We start from the raw sequence: 13,637 nt of genomic DNA, 5'->3' as shown, positions 1-13,637 counted from the left end.
CTTTATTGTTATATTGTACACAAACTCCTTTATGAAAGGTAATCAGTTGCTTGGTCACAATATTTTTAATATTAAAAACACACGTGTCAAGCACATGAAATAATATATTTATTGTATTTTGATGAAATAAAATCACAGACACACCTCCCGATCAACTCTTGCAAAACATAATGGGGATAATATGAATAGCTAATACAGAGACACAAAAAATCCTATAGATTGTTAAAAGCAAGATAAAAATCAAATCATAAAGATCAATCAAAACAAAATGAAAGTAAAAGTAAGAAAACCATCAAATGATTTTATAAAATAGTTACCATCAAACAATTAAATATTGGTACATATATTGTACCCCATACAAAACAATGCATTCAACATGCTGAGGACTATTTAAAATACTGTAACAGAAAAAAAAATGGCCAGTCCAAATGTTTCGAATGATAGTATTATATATGTATGATACATAACCACAAGATGAGCAAATACTGTGTCACCTTTGCTCAGTATTTATCGCTATTAAAACACACTTCTTGACAATAAAAATCAACATTTGGTGTTGATAAATGATCATAGCTTGATCACAGCAGATAAGTTCTCATCTGGTCAATCGTGAATAAAAAATGATGCATATCATGCCTGTACTTGGATTTTACAGTATAATATTTTTTACATCTTCTGTATCATTTCTACTAAGAGGCATTAATATTTGCTGAAATCGTTGAAATTTTCAATCTATTCTTGCCTGTGTATCTATCATATCAGAGGCAAGAATGTCCATAATTTGTTAAATCACACGGAGACAATTGTTTTAATGTATTGTAATAAAAGAAGAGACAACACAGATATACATGTAGTAAGTTAAATTCACTAATACCCTGCATTGGGACTTTATCTATTAAATATTCAGGAAACTTTCTCTGACATATGTTAATGATTCCCTCCCCCCATATGAAACTTAGTTGATCAAACGTACACGTACCAAAGATAAATGTCAATGATTAGTCAACAACTCAAGTAAAATTTAAAGAGTAAAAAAGATACTGGCTTATAATGGGTTATGGGACTTGTCTTGTTATTTAGCCGAACATAAAAAAGGATCTGTTGAGTGCTGACCTAAGATCAGTTTTAGTTTAGAAAAAAAGAAACATTTAAAAAAATCATTGTAAACCGGTAAATATTCTAATGATGCAACTGAGTATTTACAACACTCTTCATAGGTTGTTTAATGAACAATAATTCAAGGGCACTGTTGGATCACAGTTGATGGTACTTTGGCAGCATATTATAAAAGTGGCCACCACTACAACCAAATTCCAATAATTATTAATAAATTACAGAATGTTTCAATAAATATCAGTGAAATCTACTGATAGAGTTTATAACAGCTTAGAATAAATTGTTTTGTATAAATTGTGTATATTGAGGATCGTGTTATCACACTGCAAATATTTCCAAGTTTTTCAAATTTGTAATATGCGGCCATTGTCTAGGGGTACATTCTTTTACCTTATCAGGTTCAAGTAATTTCACAATTTTTTTTTTGTGGATATCATATTGTAACACATGCAGCACTTATAAATCTACTAGTCTGACTGTAGCACCCCCCCCCCCCCCCAAAAAAGAAATGTTACAATTTACATTGTAAATAGATCAAAAGCACATCACATGGCCTTTACATATAAAAAAATATAAATTAAAGTTCACAATTAAAGCCTGAGTGAATTTTTTTTTGATCTACCTGTATCACTCCTGAGCTCAATAAAATTGCTGACTTAACACAGGCAATACAAAACACAATTCTACACATTTTGATATTTACACATAATTTCAGGATGAAAACTATCACTTCCTCTTACATCATCTTGCAAGAAATATTCTAAAGAATATGTGTTGCAGTCCACACGTACAAGAAAACATTTAAAGGCCTCTAAAGTTATAGAAATAATTCAAATTGGATAATAACCACTGAAATTTCAGTACTGCATACAGCAGCTTGGAAGAAATATTCTGGAAAATTTGTGTTGCAGTCCATTCAAAGAAGCACATGTCTAAATTTACGAAAAAAAATTCAAAGTGGATAAGGTTGATCTGTTCAGAAATGCAGGTCCTACAAGGACAATTTCAAACTCTTGTTCATTCCATCTACCAGTACTTAAGCCAACTTTCATTGGCATACAACATCTTATTTATTTTGCTATTCACCAGTATTAATTTTTTCCCCACTCATATCATGACTGAATACTAAAACAAATCAGTTACATTTACATATAATATAAGTTCTATCCAAATATTTGTGACTAAGAAGCACCTAGAAGGTCGCAAAGGCATACAGTATCCAGAGCAGTCTGGCCCCACCGTCACCAACTTTCCTCGAGTCAATACTCAGCCTCACATCCAAGTAAAGACCTCAAATTTATGCACTTTTCTTTTACAGTAATTATTTGAGATTTTGGTAACAGGAGGACCTGGCCATTTTCCCTGAGGAGTGAATCAGAATAAAATGAAACAACCTTTCACAATCTTGAGGGACAAGTTTGATCTAAGTCATCATAACCATTGTACAACTTCCAAGTACATTTTTACACACAATGGAAAGCACAGTTAACACCAACTAGTTCAATATCAAGTTGCATTGTTTGGAATACAGGCTTTGAGAGTGGATAAAAAGCTAAACAATCCATATCATATCCAAAAAAAAAATTATAAAAATACCCATTCAAAACATTCTTAAAATGAAAAAATAACCTATTGAATGTTGTATGCCAATACCGGTTATATATAAAAAAAATTTCAATGACTCATCACGTGTGAAGAGAGGGCACTGACTGCAATAGAATGTCTGAGCATGCCACCTTTAAAGACTAGCCTATTGAGAGAGTGGATAGAAATACTGGATTACTATTCTAAGATTACTCCACAAGCTATAAATAAAACCCTGACCAATGAATGCATCACTTGTACCAAAAATTAAAAAAATAAAATGATTGTACACACTTTTCATACATAAATATGTAAAAAGAATAAAACATTTCGGCAGATGTTTCTTGCACACGTCTCTCTATTTCCCAATCATCTGGTTTGTTTGCTTGCTGCTGGTGATTCCTCTCATGAATTCTTGGTGGTCTTTTTAGGAAAAGGTGTAACAATATCAAAACAATATATCCCTAAAAATTGACAAATCTGTTGACACACAGCCATACAATAGCGGATAATGTCCTGTATTACGTAAATCTGAAAGTAGAGAACAACCTCATCATTGGTTGATCATCCCTCGGGTCATTCATATACAGCTTTTCTCTTTAAGTGATTATACTAGTGATTTTTCAAAAAAAATCTAAATCTTGTTATAATAGACCTTAACAGGAGAAAAAACGCTGACGTATTTACTAGATGAGAAATGTATTCTAAATTTAATATAATTTAGAGCCAGAATTGGGAAAAGGAGATGAAATTTAACACTGAGTCCTACAAAAACGATAGATTTGTTCTTCCTGTTCGTATACTATCACTACTCTTGATTGTAACTGGTGACAACATTTGATATAGAGAGTACTGAAAGACTCTACATCATATGATCAAATATAAGTACTTACAAAACAAATCCACAGGACCAGCGTTTCATTTACTAAACAGTTGAAGTATTGGTTCACAAAGAGCAACAGAGGACCTACAATGCCCAAGTCTAGCAAATCCATTTCACTCTTTGTCATGTGAGCTACCTGTAAAAAAATTAAAGCAGATGCATAATTTAATTCATTTACCAACAAGAGATGTTTGTAAAACACTTATGCTCCCCTCCCTTGAAAACATATGCGAAGAAAACTGCAAATGACAAAGAATTGTAAACTCTGTATCTTGCTTATAACTCTACGACTGATACTCCAATTTTCCTTAATCATTAGAAATGCATTTCTAAAGCATTGTAAACAATAAAACTAGAAAAATAAAATTTGACCAAAATTGTGACCATGCCCCTTTAATGGGTTAACACTGTACTATAAAACAGCTTACAGTACTTACTACTTATCTGGGTACTTACTATTAATCAGGGTACTAACTATTAACCCGTTGATGACTTTTGCTGACAGTACTTACTATTAACCTGTTAATGACTTTTGCCGACAGTACCTACTATTAACCTGTTGATGACTTTTGCTGGCAGTACCTACTATTAACCTGTTGATGACTTTTGCTGACAGTACTTACTATTAAATTGTTGATGACTTTTGCCGACAGTACCTACTATTAACCTGTTGATGACTTTTGCTGACAATACTTACTATTAATCTGTTAATGACTTTTGCTGACAGTACTTACTATTAACCTGTTGATGACTTTTGCCGACAGTACCTACTATTAACCTGTTAATGACTTTTGCCGACAGTACTTACTCTTAATCTGTTGATGACTTTTGTGGACAGTACTTACTATTAACCTGTTGATGACTTTTGCTGGCAGTACCTACTATTAACCTGTTGATGACTTTTGCTGACAGTACTTACTATTAAATTGTTGATGACTTTTGCTGGCAGTACCTACTATTAACCTGTTGATGACTTTTGCTGACAATACTTACTATTAATCTGTTAATGACTTTTGCTGACAGTACTTACTATTAACCTGTTGATGACTTTTGTTGACAGTACTTACTATTAATCTGTTGATGACTTTTGCTGACAGTATACCAAAGCTAAGGAGGTAGAGACATGGATGGTTTTCATATAAATTAGAAGGAGACTTGTGGGCTATTACCACGGCTAATGTTATCACGATTCCTATAGGAAACACAGGAAATATGGTACTGGTGCCCTACAAACAGTAACACATCAAAAATTATTCCTGTAATCTACAAATAATTCAATTCTGATAAGATTGTGACATTTCATTTGATTGGCTTATCAAATTCTTTATATTATTGTTTAACATATCTAGCCTATGTTATAGTACGCAAAGCATATTAATTCGTGTAACGTTACATTTAAATTTTGAATACTGTAGATTCCTTATTATACTGGAGTACTTAATTCTGCGATTCAACAGTTTTCCATCTAATTGCAAGAACATAAAATCTGTTCATGTTGTTTACAAATGTCAGAAAATTAAAAGCCAGATACTGCTTCTCGAGATTTTACAGGGCTATAAATTCCTTGCGTTTAAATAGGAATTAACAGTTACAGTGTAAACTGCCCCAAGTTAATTTATATTGATTATATCATATAGCATAGGTAGAAATTAAATTCAATCTAATATCTAAGTTACAAAACATCACTAATTTACATTTTGAAATGGCATTCGAATATTGACTGTTTCTATTTCAGCATAAATTTTTAACCAAAAATGCCGGATTATTGCTGCAATATTTTTTAGTAGCCTAGTGGCCAATTATAACATTACAGTTTAACTCACAGCTATTGTGGATTTATTTTTTCCAGAACCACCATGCAGAATGATGGTTATGTTGTTGTAAAACTGTAAAAATGCTGGAACGAGGCTCAGGTACACTACAATTTGACGTAGCGGAATTCCCAGCACGGGAAGCTGCAAAGTAAAGCAAAGTTCTATAAAGGTGGCTGTTTTCAGGGTTATATTTTGGAAATTACAAAGGTTAATTCACACTTAGGCACTGATTGAAACATAGGCTTAGACAAAATAAAATTGCACTTATGTTAAGTGTCTCGGGAACAGCCACATCTGGTCATTACATATATGCTGCTAAATGCCATGTTAAAAAGGGAAATTACTCTAAATTTCAATTTTATGTTTGAAATTTTAAAATTTGAGTTATTCCCGCCTTTAAACAACAACAAAAAAAAGAAGGAAAATTCCTTTCATGACATCAAAAATCTGTACAAGATGCTAAAATATTATAAACAAAGGATGAAATCAGTTTTTTTGAGTTTCATCTCAAATATTTCTATCCAGTATGTCTTTAGTCAATGGACAACAGTCATTTTGATTGGTATATTTGTTAAATAATATTTTGTATTGAGTTTTACCTGAAAGCTCCATATATGAGATCCAAATAAAAAGTTAAACAGGTGTAAAGTCATGATCGTCACTTGCGTCTCTGTGACATCAAACCTAAAATAAGCAAAGAAAAAAACATGTCAATGGAATGGTTTTTTTAACAACATTTATTTCTTCATTATCTTTTACTTTTATTCTAATTTGTATGGTATTAACAGGTATGTCAAATATATTAACAACTTACATTGATTTGCAATAATAAACTTTTGATTTTAATTAAAAAAAGAAGACAAGAATCATCCCTATTGCTCTAACTATTGACGTGGGTCTTTGTATACTCAAGCCACAGAGTTATACTTACTGGGAGAATTAGAGGGCACCTGCATGTGATGTAGTTTATCAGTGAGTTATACTTACTGGGAGAATTGGAATGTTCCTGTGACGTAGGTCAGTGAGTTATACTTACTGGGAGAATCGGAAAGTTCCTGTGACGTAGGTCAGTGAGTTATACTTACTGGGAGAATCTGAGAGTTCCTGTGACGTAGGTCTGCCAATGAGCCATATAGAACAGGAACAGGCCCAGAAAGACATCGAACATCATCCAGTAGACATCCTTACCAAGCTCCAGGCCGATGGTCACCCCAAGACTCACAAACACTGCAACAAAACCTCATAGAATTCATCAACCGCTCAGGTACAGGTCATTCATCAAGAATTATGACCTTCAATTTAGGGTCAAAGTTCAAGGTGATTTCATATTTATTAATTATTTGAGTCCTTGGTATGTTTATCTCGACCTTACTCAGAAAATGCAGTATTACATAATCTATACGCTTATCGTTAGTAAAATTTAATCTGGCTCAGGTGAGCTAAATAATTTTAAATCTGGCTCAGGTGAGCTAAGTAACATGGCATTGACATCATCTGATGATCACCCAAGACAGTTGTTATGTAGGTAATCAGGATGTACTCTACATTATAACATACATCAATTACACCCTAATTAAGACCAGCTTCCCTTCAGTCGTCACAAATAGCTGGACCCCCTAACGTAGTTATGACATTGTCAATCTGTGAATGCAATTGACAGTGAGTATTTGGAAGCTGTCCATCTGTTGCATTGGATTACATACCTTACTAAGTAGTAGATAAAAGCACAGGAAAAGTGTCATAATTAACACATCAATCAAACAAAATTAACATTAAGTACACACACACTTGACAATGTTTATTCCATTAGCTGAAATATCATCTCCTAGTTTCTACAGAAGTCTCTAAGTTTATCTTTATAACATTTAAGCTTTTAAGTGACTTATCCATTGTCTTAATTATCCATGGTTTTACTTAGGCCTAAGAAAAAAAATTGTTTGTTTCCGCTTTCCCGACCGACTCTAGCTTTTACCACCCGACTCAAAACTTTTTTAAAGGATTTTTGATGGAAAATTGTTTATTTTCGTTTTTATCCAATTTAGAAAATAAATTACTGAAAAATGTTCACAAAAATGCTTGAAGCAGTTACTCTTCTCAAATCAGTGTAACTCAAACGTTTTTTTTCAAAATGGCTGTATGTTTCCATATGTTATAGATTTTAATAATGCTCTCATCGTTGGCAGAGGAAGTATCTGATATATAATATCATATCTGTGTTTTCTTAAAACCAGCTTAATAGTCAGGAATGATATTAAAAGTACATTTATATCTCATTTTATACCAATCAGCAGTGTCAGTATCTAACCGGCATGTATGGATACTGCAATATTAAAGGGAAAAAAAATATTTGAAAAAATAAAAAAAAAATTCTGACCGACCGACCCTACTTTTTTTCAGCATGAAAGTGGAAACAAACTATATTTTTTGTTAGGCCTTATCCACAGTCTTATTTATCCACGGTCTTACTTATCTAATGTCCAACTTATCCACATTCCTTAATAAAGCTGAACACGGCTCAAAAATAGGGCCCTTCAGTCCTTCACACAGGTATATAAACCATTTAATTTTGTTCACACCTGACACTCGTTGCCCCTGTATAGAATTTCTTAAGTAGTCTTAGATCGTGTACATTTATTTCTTGTTTTATGTGCACTTTCTGTTCGTAAATAATGCATTAACCTTTATGCTTGATGTTAGTATTTCTCTGGCTTGGAAAAGGTGCATAAAAATTGATAATTTCATTGCGACCGAGTAACAAAATGATGTAAGATGTACATCCACACAAGTGAGACCTCTAAAGCAAAATACTTTGAACTGTTAAGAGGTTATGGCTTATATAGGGGTTGCAGGGAAAGTGGCGATGAAAGAGAAATATGGCGGACAATGCCTTATATGAGTAGAGTTCTGCTTTGATATGGATAGTCTTACTTTTGCACTGTCTTACTTATGATAACTTATCCACAGTTTTACATGTCCAGTCTTACCCGTGGATATGGAGTCACACCCATGGTCAAACAATTCTCCCAGAGGAGTGTTGGTCTTGGTTCTTCGTGCCTGCTTCCCATCAATTGCGTCTAAAGCCTGGTATATAAAGAGGCCTACTGCACATAGCAGGTACACTATTCTGGGAGCCTACAAAAGAAAGTGAGATGGTAGATTTCTTGTTCATTACCATTTATCTCCATGTAATGTCTGTCACACTTTGTTGCATGCGATGTGAATGAAAACATTGAACAATGAACTAAAATAAAATGTGCGGTAAAAACTGAACACGAAACAGAAATGAATGAACAAATTCACTTTTACAGGCTGTGGTATACACAGTCATATACAAAACTATACATTATGTATGTTATTTATATATTAAGATCTTTAAGATTATTGACAAATTATATCTATAAATAGCCACATACAAGTTTTGTTTATCGTCACTGCGATCTAGTTATCAACAGCAAATTATGTAATTCAACATGGACTGCTGATGAAATGACATGCAAAAAATAGCTAGAATATCATGTTGGGAACAATCTTATTTTAGCGACAGAGAAAAACTACAAATAATAATTAAATACATGTTATATGTTATCAGGGACGTATATACGTCCTTGATGTTATTTGGGGTTTTTTTTCTTCTTCTTTATGAAATGTTTCAACATTATATAATACATGTTTAGACACTGTATGTTGAATCACTGGAATTTGTAGTGGCTCAATTTTTGTGGATTTTGTGGGTACCCCCACCAGGGACGTATATACGTCCCTGCCCCCACCCATAACATACTGGGTATCCCAACTGACTCAGTTCATTAACAGGATATTCATCTTGAATACTTTAAATTTCAGATCTATAAACTTTAATTTGGAAAAACCTTTTAATTTCCAGATATAGTAATAAAACCCAAACTATTAACATAAATATTTTAAAATTCAATGGGCTTCATTCAATTGGTTTTTATGGGAAATACTAAAGTACACGTTTTTTCCTTTAAAACATTTCCATATAGAACATGTACCTGTATATCTACATCTTATTTAAACCTGTACAACTTTTCCCTTTCAGTATAACCAGATACTTTATAAATAGATTTCTATGAACTCATGAAAATCATTTACCACCTATTAAGTATATAGTGTCTTCTATTATATTTTAACAGCATTTAAAATTTAGCCCTATATGAAATAATTTGTTTTCACAGCAAAACTGAAAGCTTAGTTTTCCTGTCTAAAGGTCAATGACTCCATCGTCTGTCTCATGTGATCTTTCATTTCCAAAGTGTATTGTTGTTCAATCTACAGCGATTAACTACATTTTAATATATTCGATGCCACATTTGCACAGAAACAAAATAACAAAACCTAAGCAGTCATCCGTAAAGAAATTAACAGCTGTGCGTTGGTTAACTTTCCTAACTCCTGAGAATTCCCCTAAAAATGTTCATGAGATAAACCGGAAATAGATTTTGGCCAAAATATTTACCTCTGTTGCTCCGTCTGGAGAACAAAAAACTAGCAGCAGAGTGGTCAGAATGTTGATTACAAGACCGAGTAGAGTGATGCTGTTGGGGGCCCATGTCAAAGGGACTTGTTCGATCAGCCACCGCCAGAAGACTTGAAACCACGGCTCGATAAGCGACTGTCCCGAAGCACTATATTGATGCTCTTTTAAATGTTTTAACTGCGTTGGAGACAAAACCTCTTTCATTATTTCCCACAAAGAAGTCCAGAATCCTTGAAAGATAATGTCGATCTATTTTTGAGCTTCTATACAAACTGCGTTGCACATTGTCAGTGTACTATGACCTCAGCCTTCCAAAACAAACAGGACAACATGGCGAGAAGCCATTGGACATGCGCAGCCGGAAATTCTCGACTAGGGGAATGTCAAAAGTGTTTATGACCTACGTCTTAAATGGTCTGTGGATCAGTCACAACTTCCATTATAAAAGGGATGGGTGGGTGGGATGAGTGGATATTCAAATGATAAAAAAATTCAGTTCACAAGAAGCTGTTTTAGCTCACCCTGAATGAATTGGCGGAAGGGGGGGGGGGGGCTCGATATGCACCTCCCCCTCTTAAATATTTAGATAAATTCATTATATAGAGCAGAGGGGGGAAATGCAAATTTGGTCAGGTTCAAGATGAACAAATTTAAAACAAAAGGTTATTTTTCTCTGAAATTGGAGACGATGATTTGTTATATTAAACTAAACATGTTATACATGGTTATAAAAGGGTTGGATGACTGTGGTTTTTTAATATTTAAAAGAGGGTTCGGTGGTCGTGACCATTTTACAGACTGCAGGTATTGATCTCCTTTAGAGGAAAACAGAGACATAAATAGCATTTATGTCTCTGGAAAAAGTTCTATATAAAAAAAAATACCAAATGTATAAGGTCAAATATATGGATTTATTTTTTACTAAAACAAATGTTTTTAGTTAAACAAATCGTATCTCAAAAATTTTAGTTAGATCTGACCATGCATCTGTTGACCGTGCACCTAGCCTCCTTATCAAGACTATATTCAGTCTTGTTTATTAATAATTAAAACCAGAGAAGTGTTTTGTAGAAATATTTAGAAAATATTCAAATTAAAGCTGAAATTTTTAGGTTTTCAAGGTAAATCTGATGGTAAATTTGTTGACCATCCAGTCTCATTGACACCAAAACAATTTAAGCTAGGTATGTACCGGTATATTTACATGAAGTGGTGAAAATGCAGCAATCCATTTCGAATCATAAAGAGGTCACGCGACGAATGTTCAGTTTTTACATAAAAACCACAGAAAAAAATCTAATGAAGAAAAGGAAGACTGACACGAGCAAAAGTAATATAAATATACAGGCAATTTATTTTCAAATAAATATTCAGTACACTTCTACCTATGGATGGATCTGGCGGGGCGATGTTCACTAGTTGAGTGAGGAGTAGGCAAATTGATTACATCTTGATAAATACACAAACTAACATTCATAACAAAATGAAATGAGTACGTATTGAGTACTTATTGATATTTTTGAACTCAACTGTTTGCTTTCTCTAATAATCAAGTAAACAAACCGAACACACTACAACAAATTGCTGTATATACAGGCGTTGTTTGTTTGGAGGCGGGGTATGGTTGCATTGAAAATACTCGATCAGGTCACGATATGAAGTAATGATCTATTCTATACCCCACCTTTACGATATAGAGCACAGTAGTAACGTATCAACAGATCAAATGGGACCTGGAATCTATCAGTTTAATTATTTATGGCAAGAAAAACCTGACGATAGTGTAGTTTGTCCTTACATAGTTTTCTATCAACAACTGTTCCATATATGCCGGTTTTAAATACAGCAAATACCAAATATTCATTTTGTTGACTTGCGTTATATTCTATACTTTCATTTTTATTCTAAGACTTGAACCAACTTGTAATTGAAATTTAGTTTTGCACACACATTTATCTCTCTTGTCAGAGAGATATTGGGTGCGTTCAGAGTATTTCCAGTGGTACCAATACCAGTTTGCCAATGGTAAAAATTTGTGCCATTGGTGCATTTGGACCCATATATACTTTGAACGTGTTTTAGGGTACAGATAGTAGGAAATTTACCAATGTTAACAATGGTACCTTTGGTGTACCATTGGTAACACTGGCTGATTATTTAGCGGAAAATGTCAAACCAAGATGCAATATTTTTGCCTTGTTGATCATTTTGCACCAAAAGGATACATTCAAAATTATAATTTGTGTACATTAAAGAATTTTTTCTTATAGTTTTTCTTCTCCCATAAAACGTGTGTATATCTTTGGAAAAACATGGCTAGAGCGAGTCATAACTATGCGATTACTTTAATACCATCATATAGACACCGATGATTTTGATACCGTTTGTCCAGGAACACATTTGTAAGTCAATGCTATGGTTAATACCAACAACAATCTAATTGGCCCCACCCCTAATGTTGAAAAGGAATTATTGGTGTTTTGTGGAAACTACGTTTGAGAACTTTCGATGCATGGCTGAACGGTTTTAGAACATCTTCAAAAGGAAGTTTTTTATAGAGTATTTTCTCCTCCTTAAAAAATATTAAGGCCAAATAGATAGCCTTCATCACAATTAAGCAAATAATTGGAGAAAACTTTCAATTTCTAAATGTTTTGGTGCTTTAGATGGCAGTCACATTCCAACCAATGTTCCCCAAACACCAGCAACGGAAAGAATTTTTTTCAGTTGTATTTTTGGAATGTTACAATGCTTAAAGGAATTGTTCAGCTACAACAAGGTTGAAGGTGGAAAAGCTGTGAAATTAATCTGTTGCCTTCAGTGCATACAAAATATCCGCCATTTTTGTGACGTCATAAAAAAGTTACCATCGCTAACAGAGCTCTAGATCGTCTGCAGAAATGTCTACCTATGGTAAATTTTATCGGCAAACATTGGTACCGTTGGTATACCAATGGTAAAAGAAATTGCCAATGGTAACTTTTGTATGTCAACGGCAGTACTCTGAACGCACCCATTGTACCGTAAGTTAAATACTGAGTAACCGTATCATGCGCGGATCCAGGTTTTTTTTCGGGGGGGGGGGGTTAAGTCCGACGGTTATTTAGTTTGCCGGGGGGGGGGGGGTCCGAGGCATATTTTTGGTAATTTTATAATGTGATCTAAAGAAATTAAAATTTTGCAGGGGTGGAAGGGGGGGGGGGGGTTGGCCCCCAATTTAAGAATTGAAGACCTGAATATTTCAGCATGACATAAAACCAGGATAAGACTTATCACAAGAAATAAACACAGTACATGTATAAACAGCTAGTAGCGAGGATGATAAATAAGAAAGACCATAGGCGTCGGAACCTGGGGGGGGGGGGGGGCTAGGTGGGGGGCTTAGCCCCCCCCCCCCCCACTTTTTTTTGGGCAAAGTTAGACCTAACCATTAGGCACATAGCATCTTGAGAAGATGGAATATTGAGAAGTTGGAGTCATACGTATACTCCCCCCCCCACACACACACACACGGATTATCGAATTTCACGATTTGGGAAAACATTTATTTGGTAGGTTAGGATTTTTTTGAAACTGTAGGTACACCACCCCCCCCCCCCCCCCCCCCCCCAACAGATTAGGATTTTCATGATTTGGGAATAAGTTTTTTTTGTGTGTTTTTTATTTTTTTTTTTTTTTGCTTGTCAAGATTTCGGAGGATTAATCTAGCCCCCCCCTTTCAATTTGCATCCGACGCCACTGA

At 34.2% G+C, this 13,637-nt stretch overlaps 1 protein-coding gene across 1 annotated transcript; it reads right to left on the bottom strand.

Moving 5' to 3' along the window:
- Positions 1-84: 84 nt before the first annotated feature.
- LOC105326860 (choline/ethanolaminephosphotransferase 1) lies at positions 85-10,253 on the bottom strand. Its single transcript, XM_011427082.4, has 8 exons — positions 9,875-10,253; positions 8,382-8,529; positions 6,483-6,624; positions 5,997-6,081; positions 5,407-5,538; positions 4,651-4,809; positions 3,594-3,719; positions 85-3,231 (listed from the first exon to the last, which is right to left on the bottom strand). Exons 1-8 carry the CDS (start codon positions 10,097-10,099, stop codon positions 3,106-3,108), a joined length of 1,143 nt encoding a protein of 380 aa, XP_011425384.1. The 5' UTR covers positions 10,100-10,253; the 3' UTR covers positions 85-3,105.
- Between the last annotated feature and the right edge of the window lie 3,384 nt (positions 10,254-13,637).

The sequence above is a fragment of the Magallana gigas genome, chromosome 5, assembly GCF_963853765.1.
Source record: "Magallana gigas chromosome 5, xbMagGiga1.1, whole genome shotgun sequence".
In the NCBI taxonomy this organism is placed as follows: Eukaryota; Metazoa; Mollusca; class Bivalvia; order Ostreida; family Ostreidae; genus Magallana; species Magallana gigas.
The sequence above is the reverse complement of the archived record's forward strand: the minus strand, read 5'-3'. Positions and strand labels throughout refer to the sequence as shown.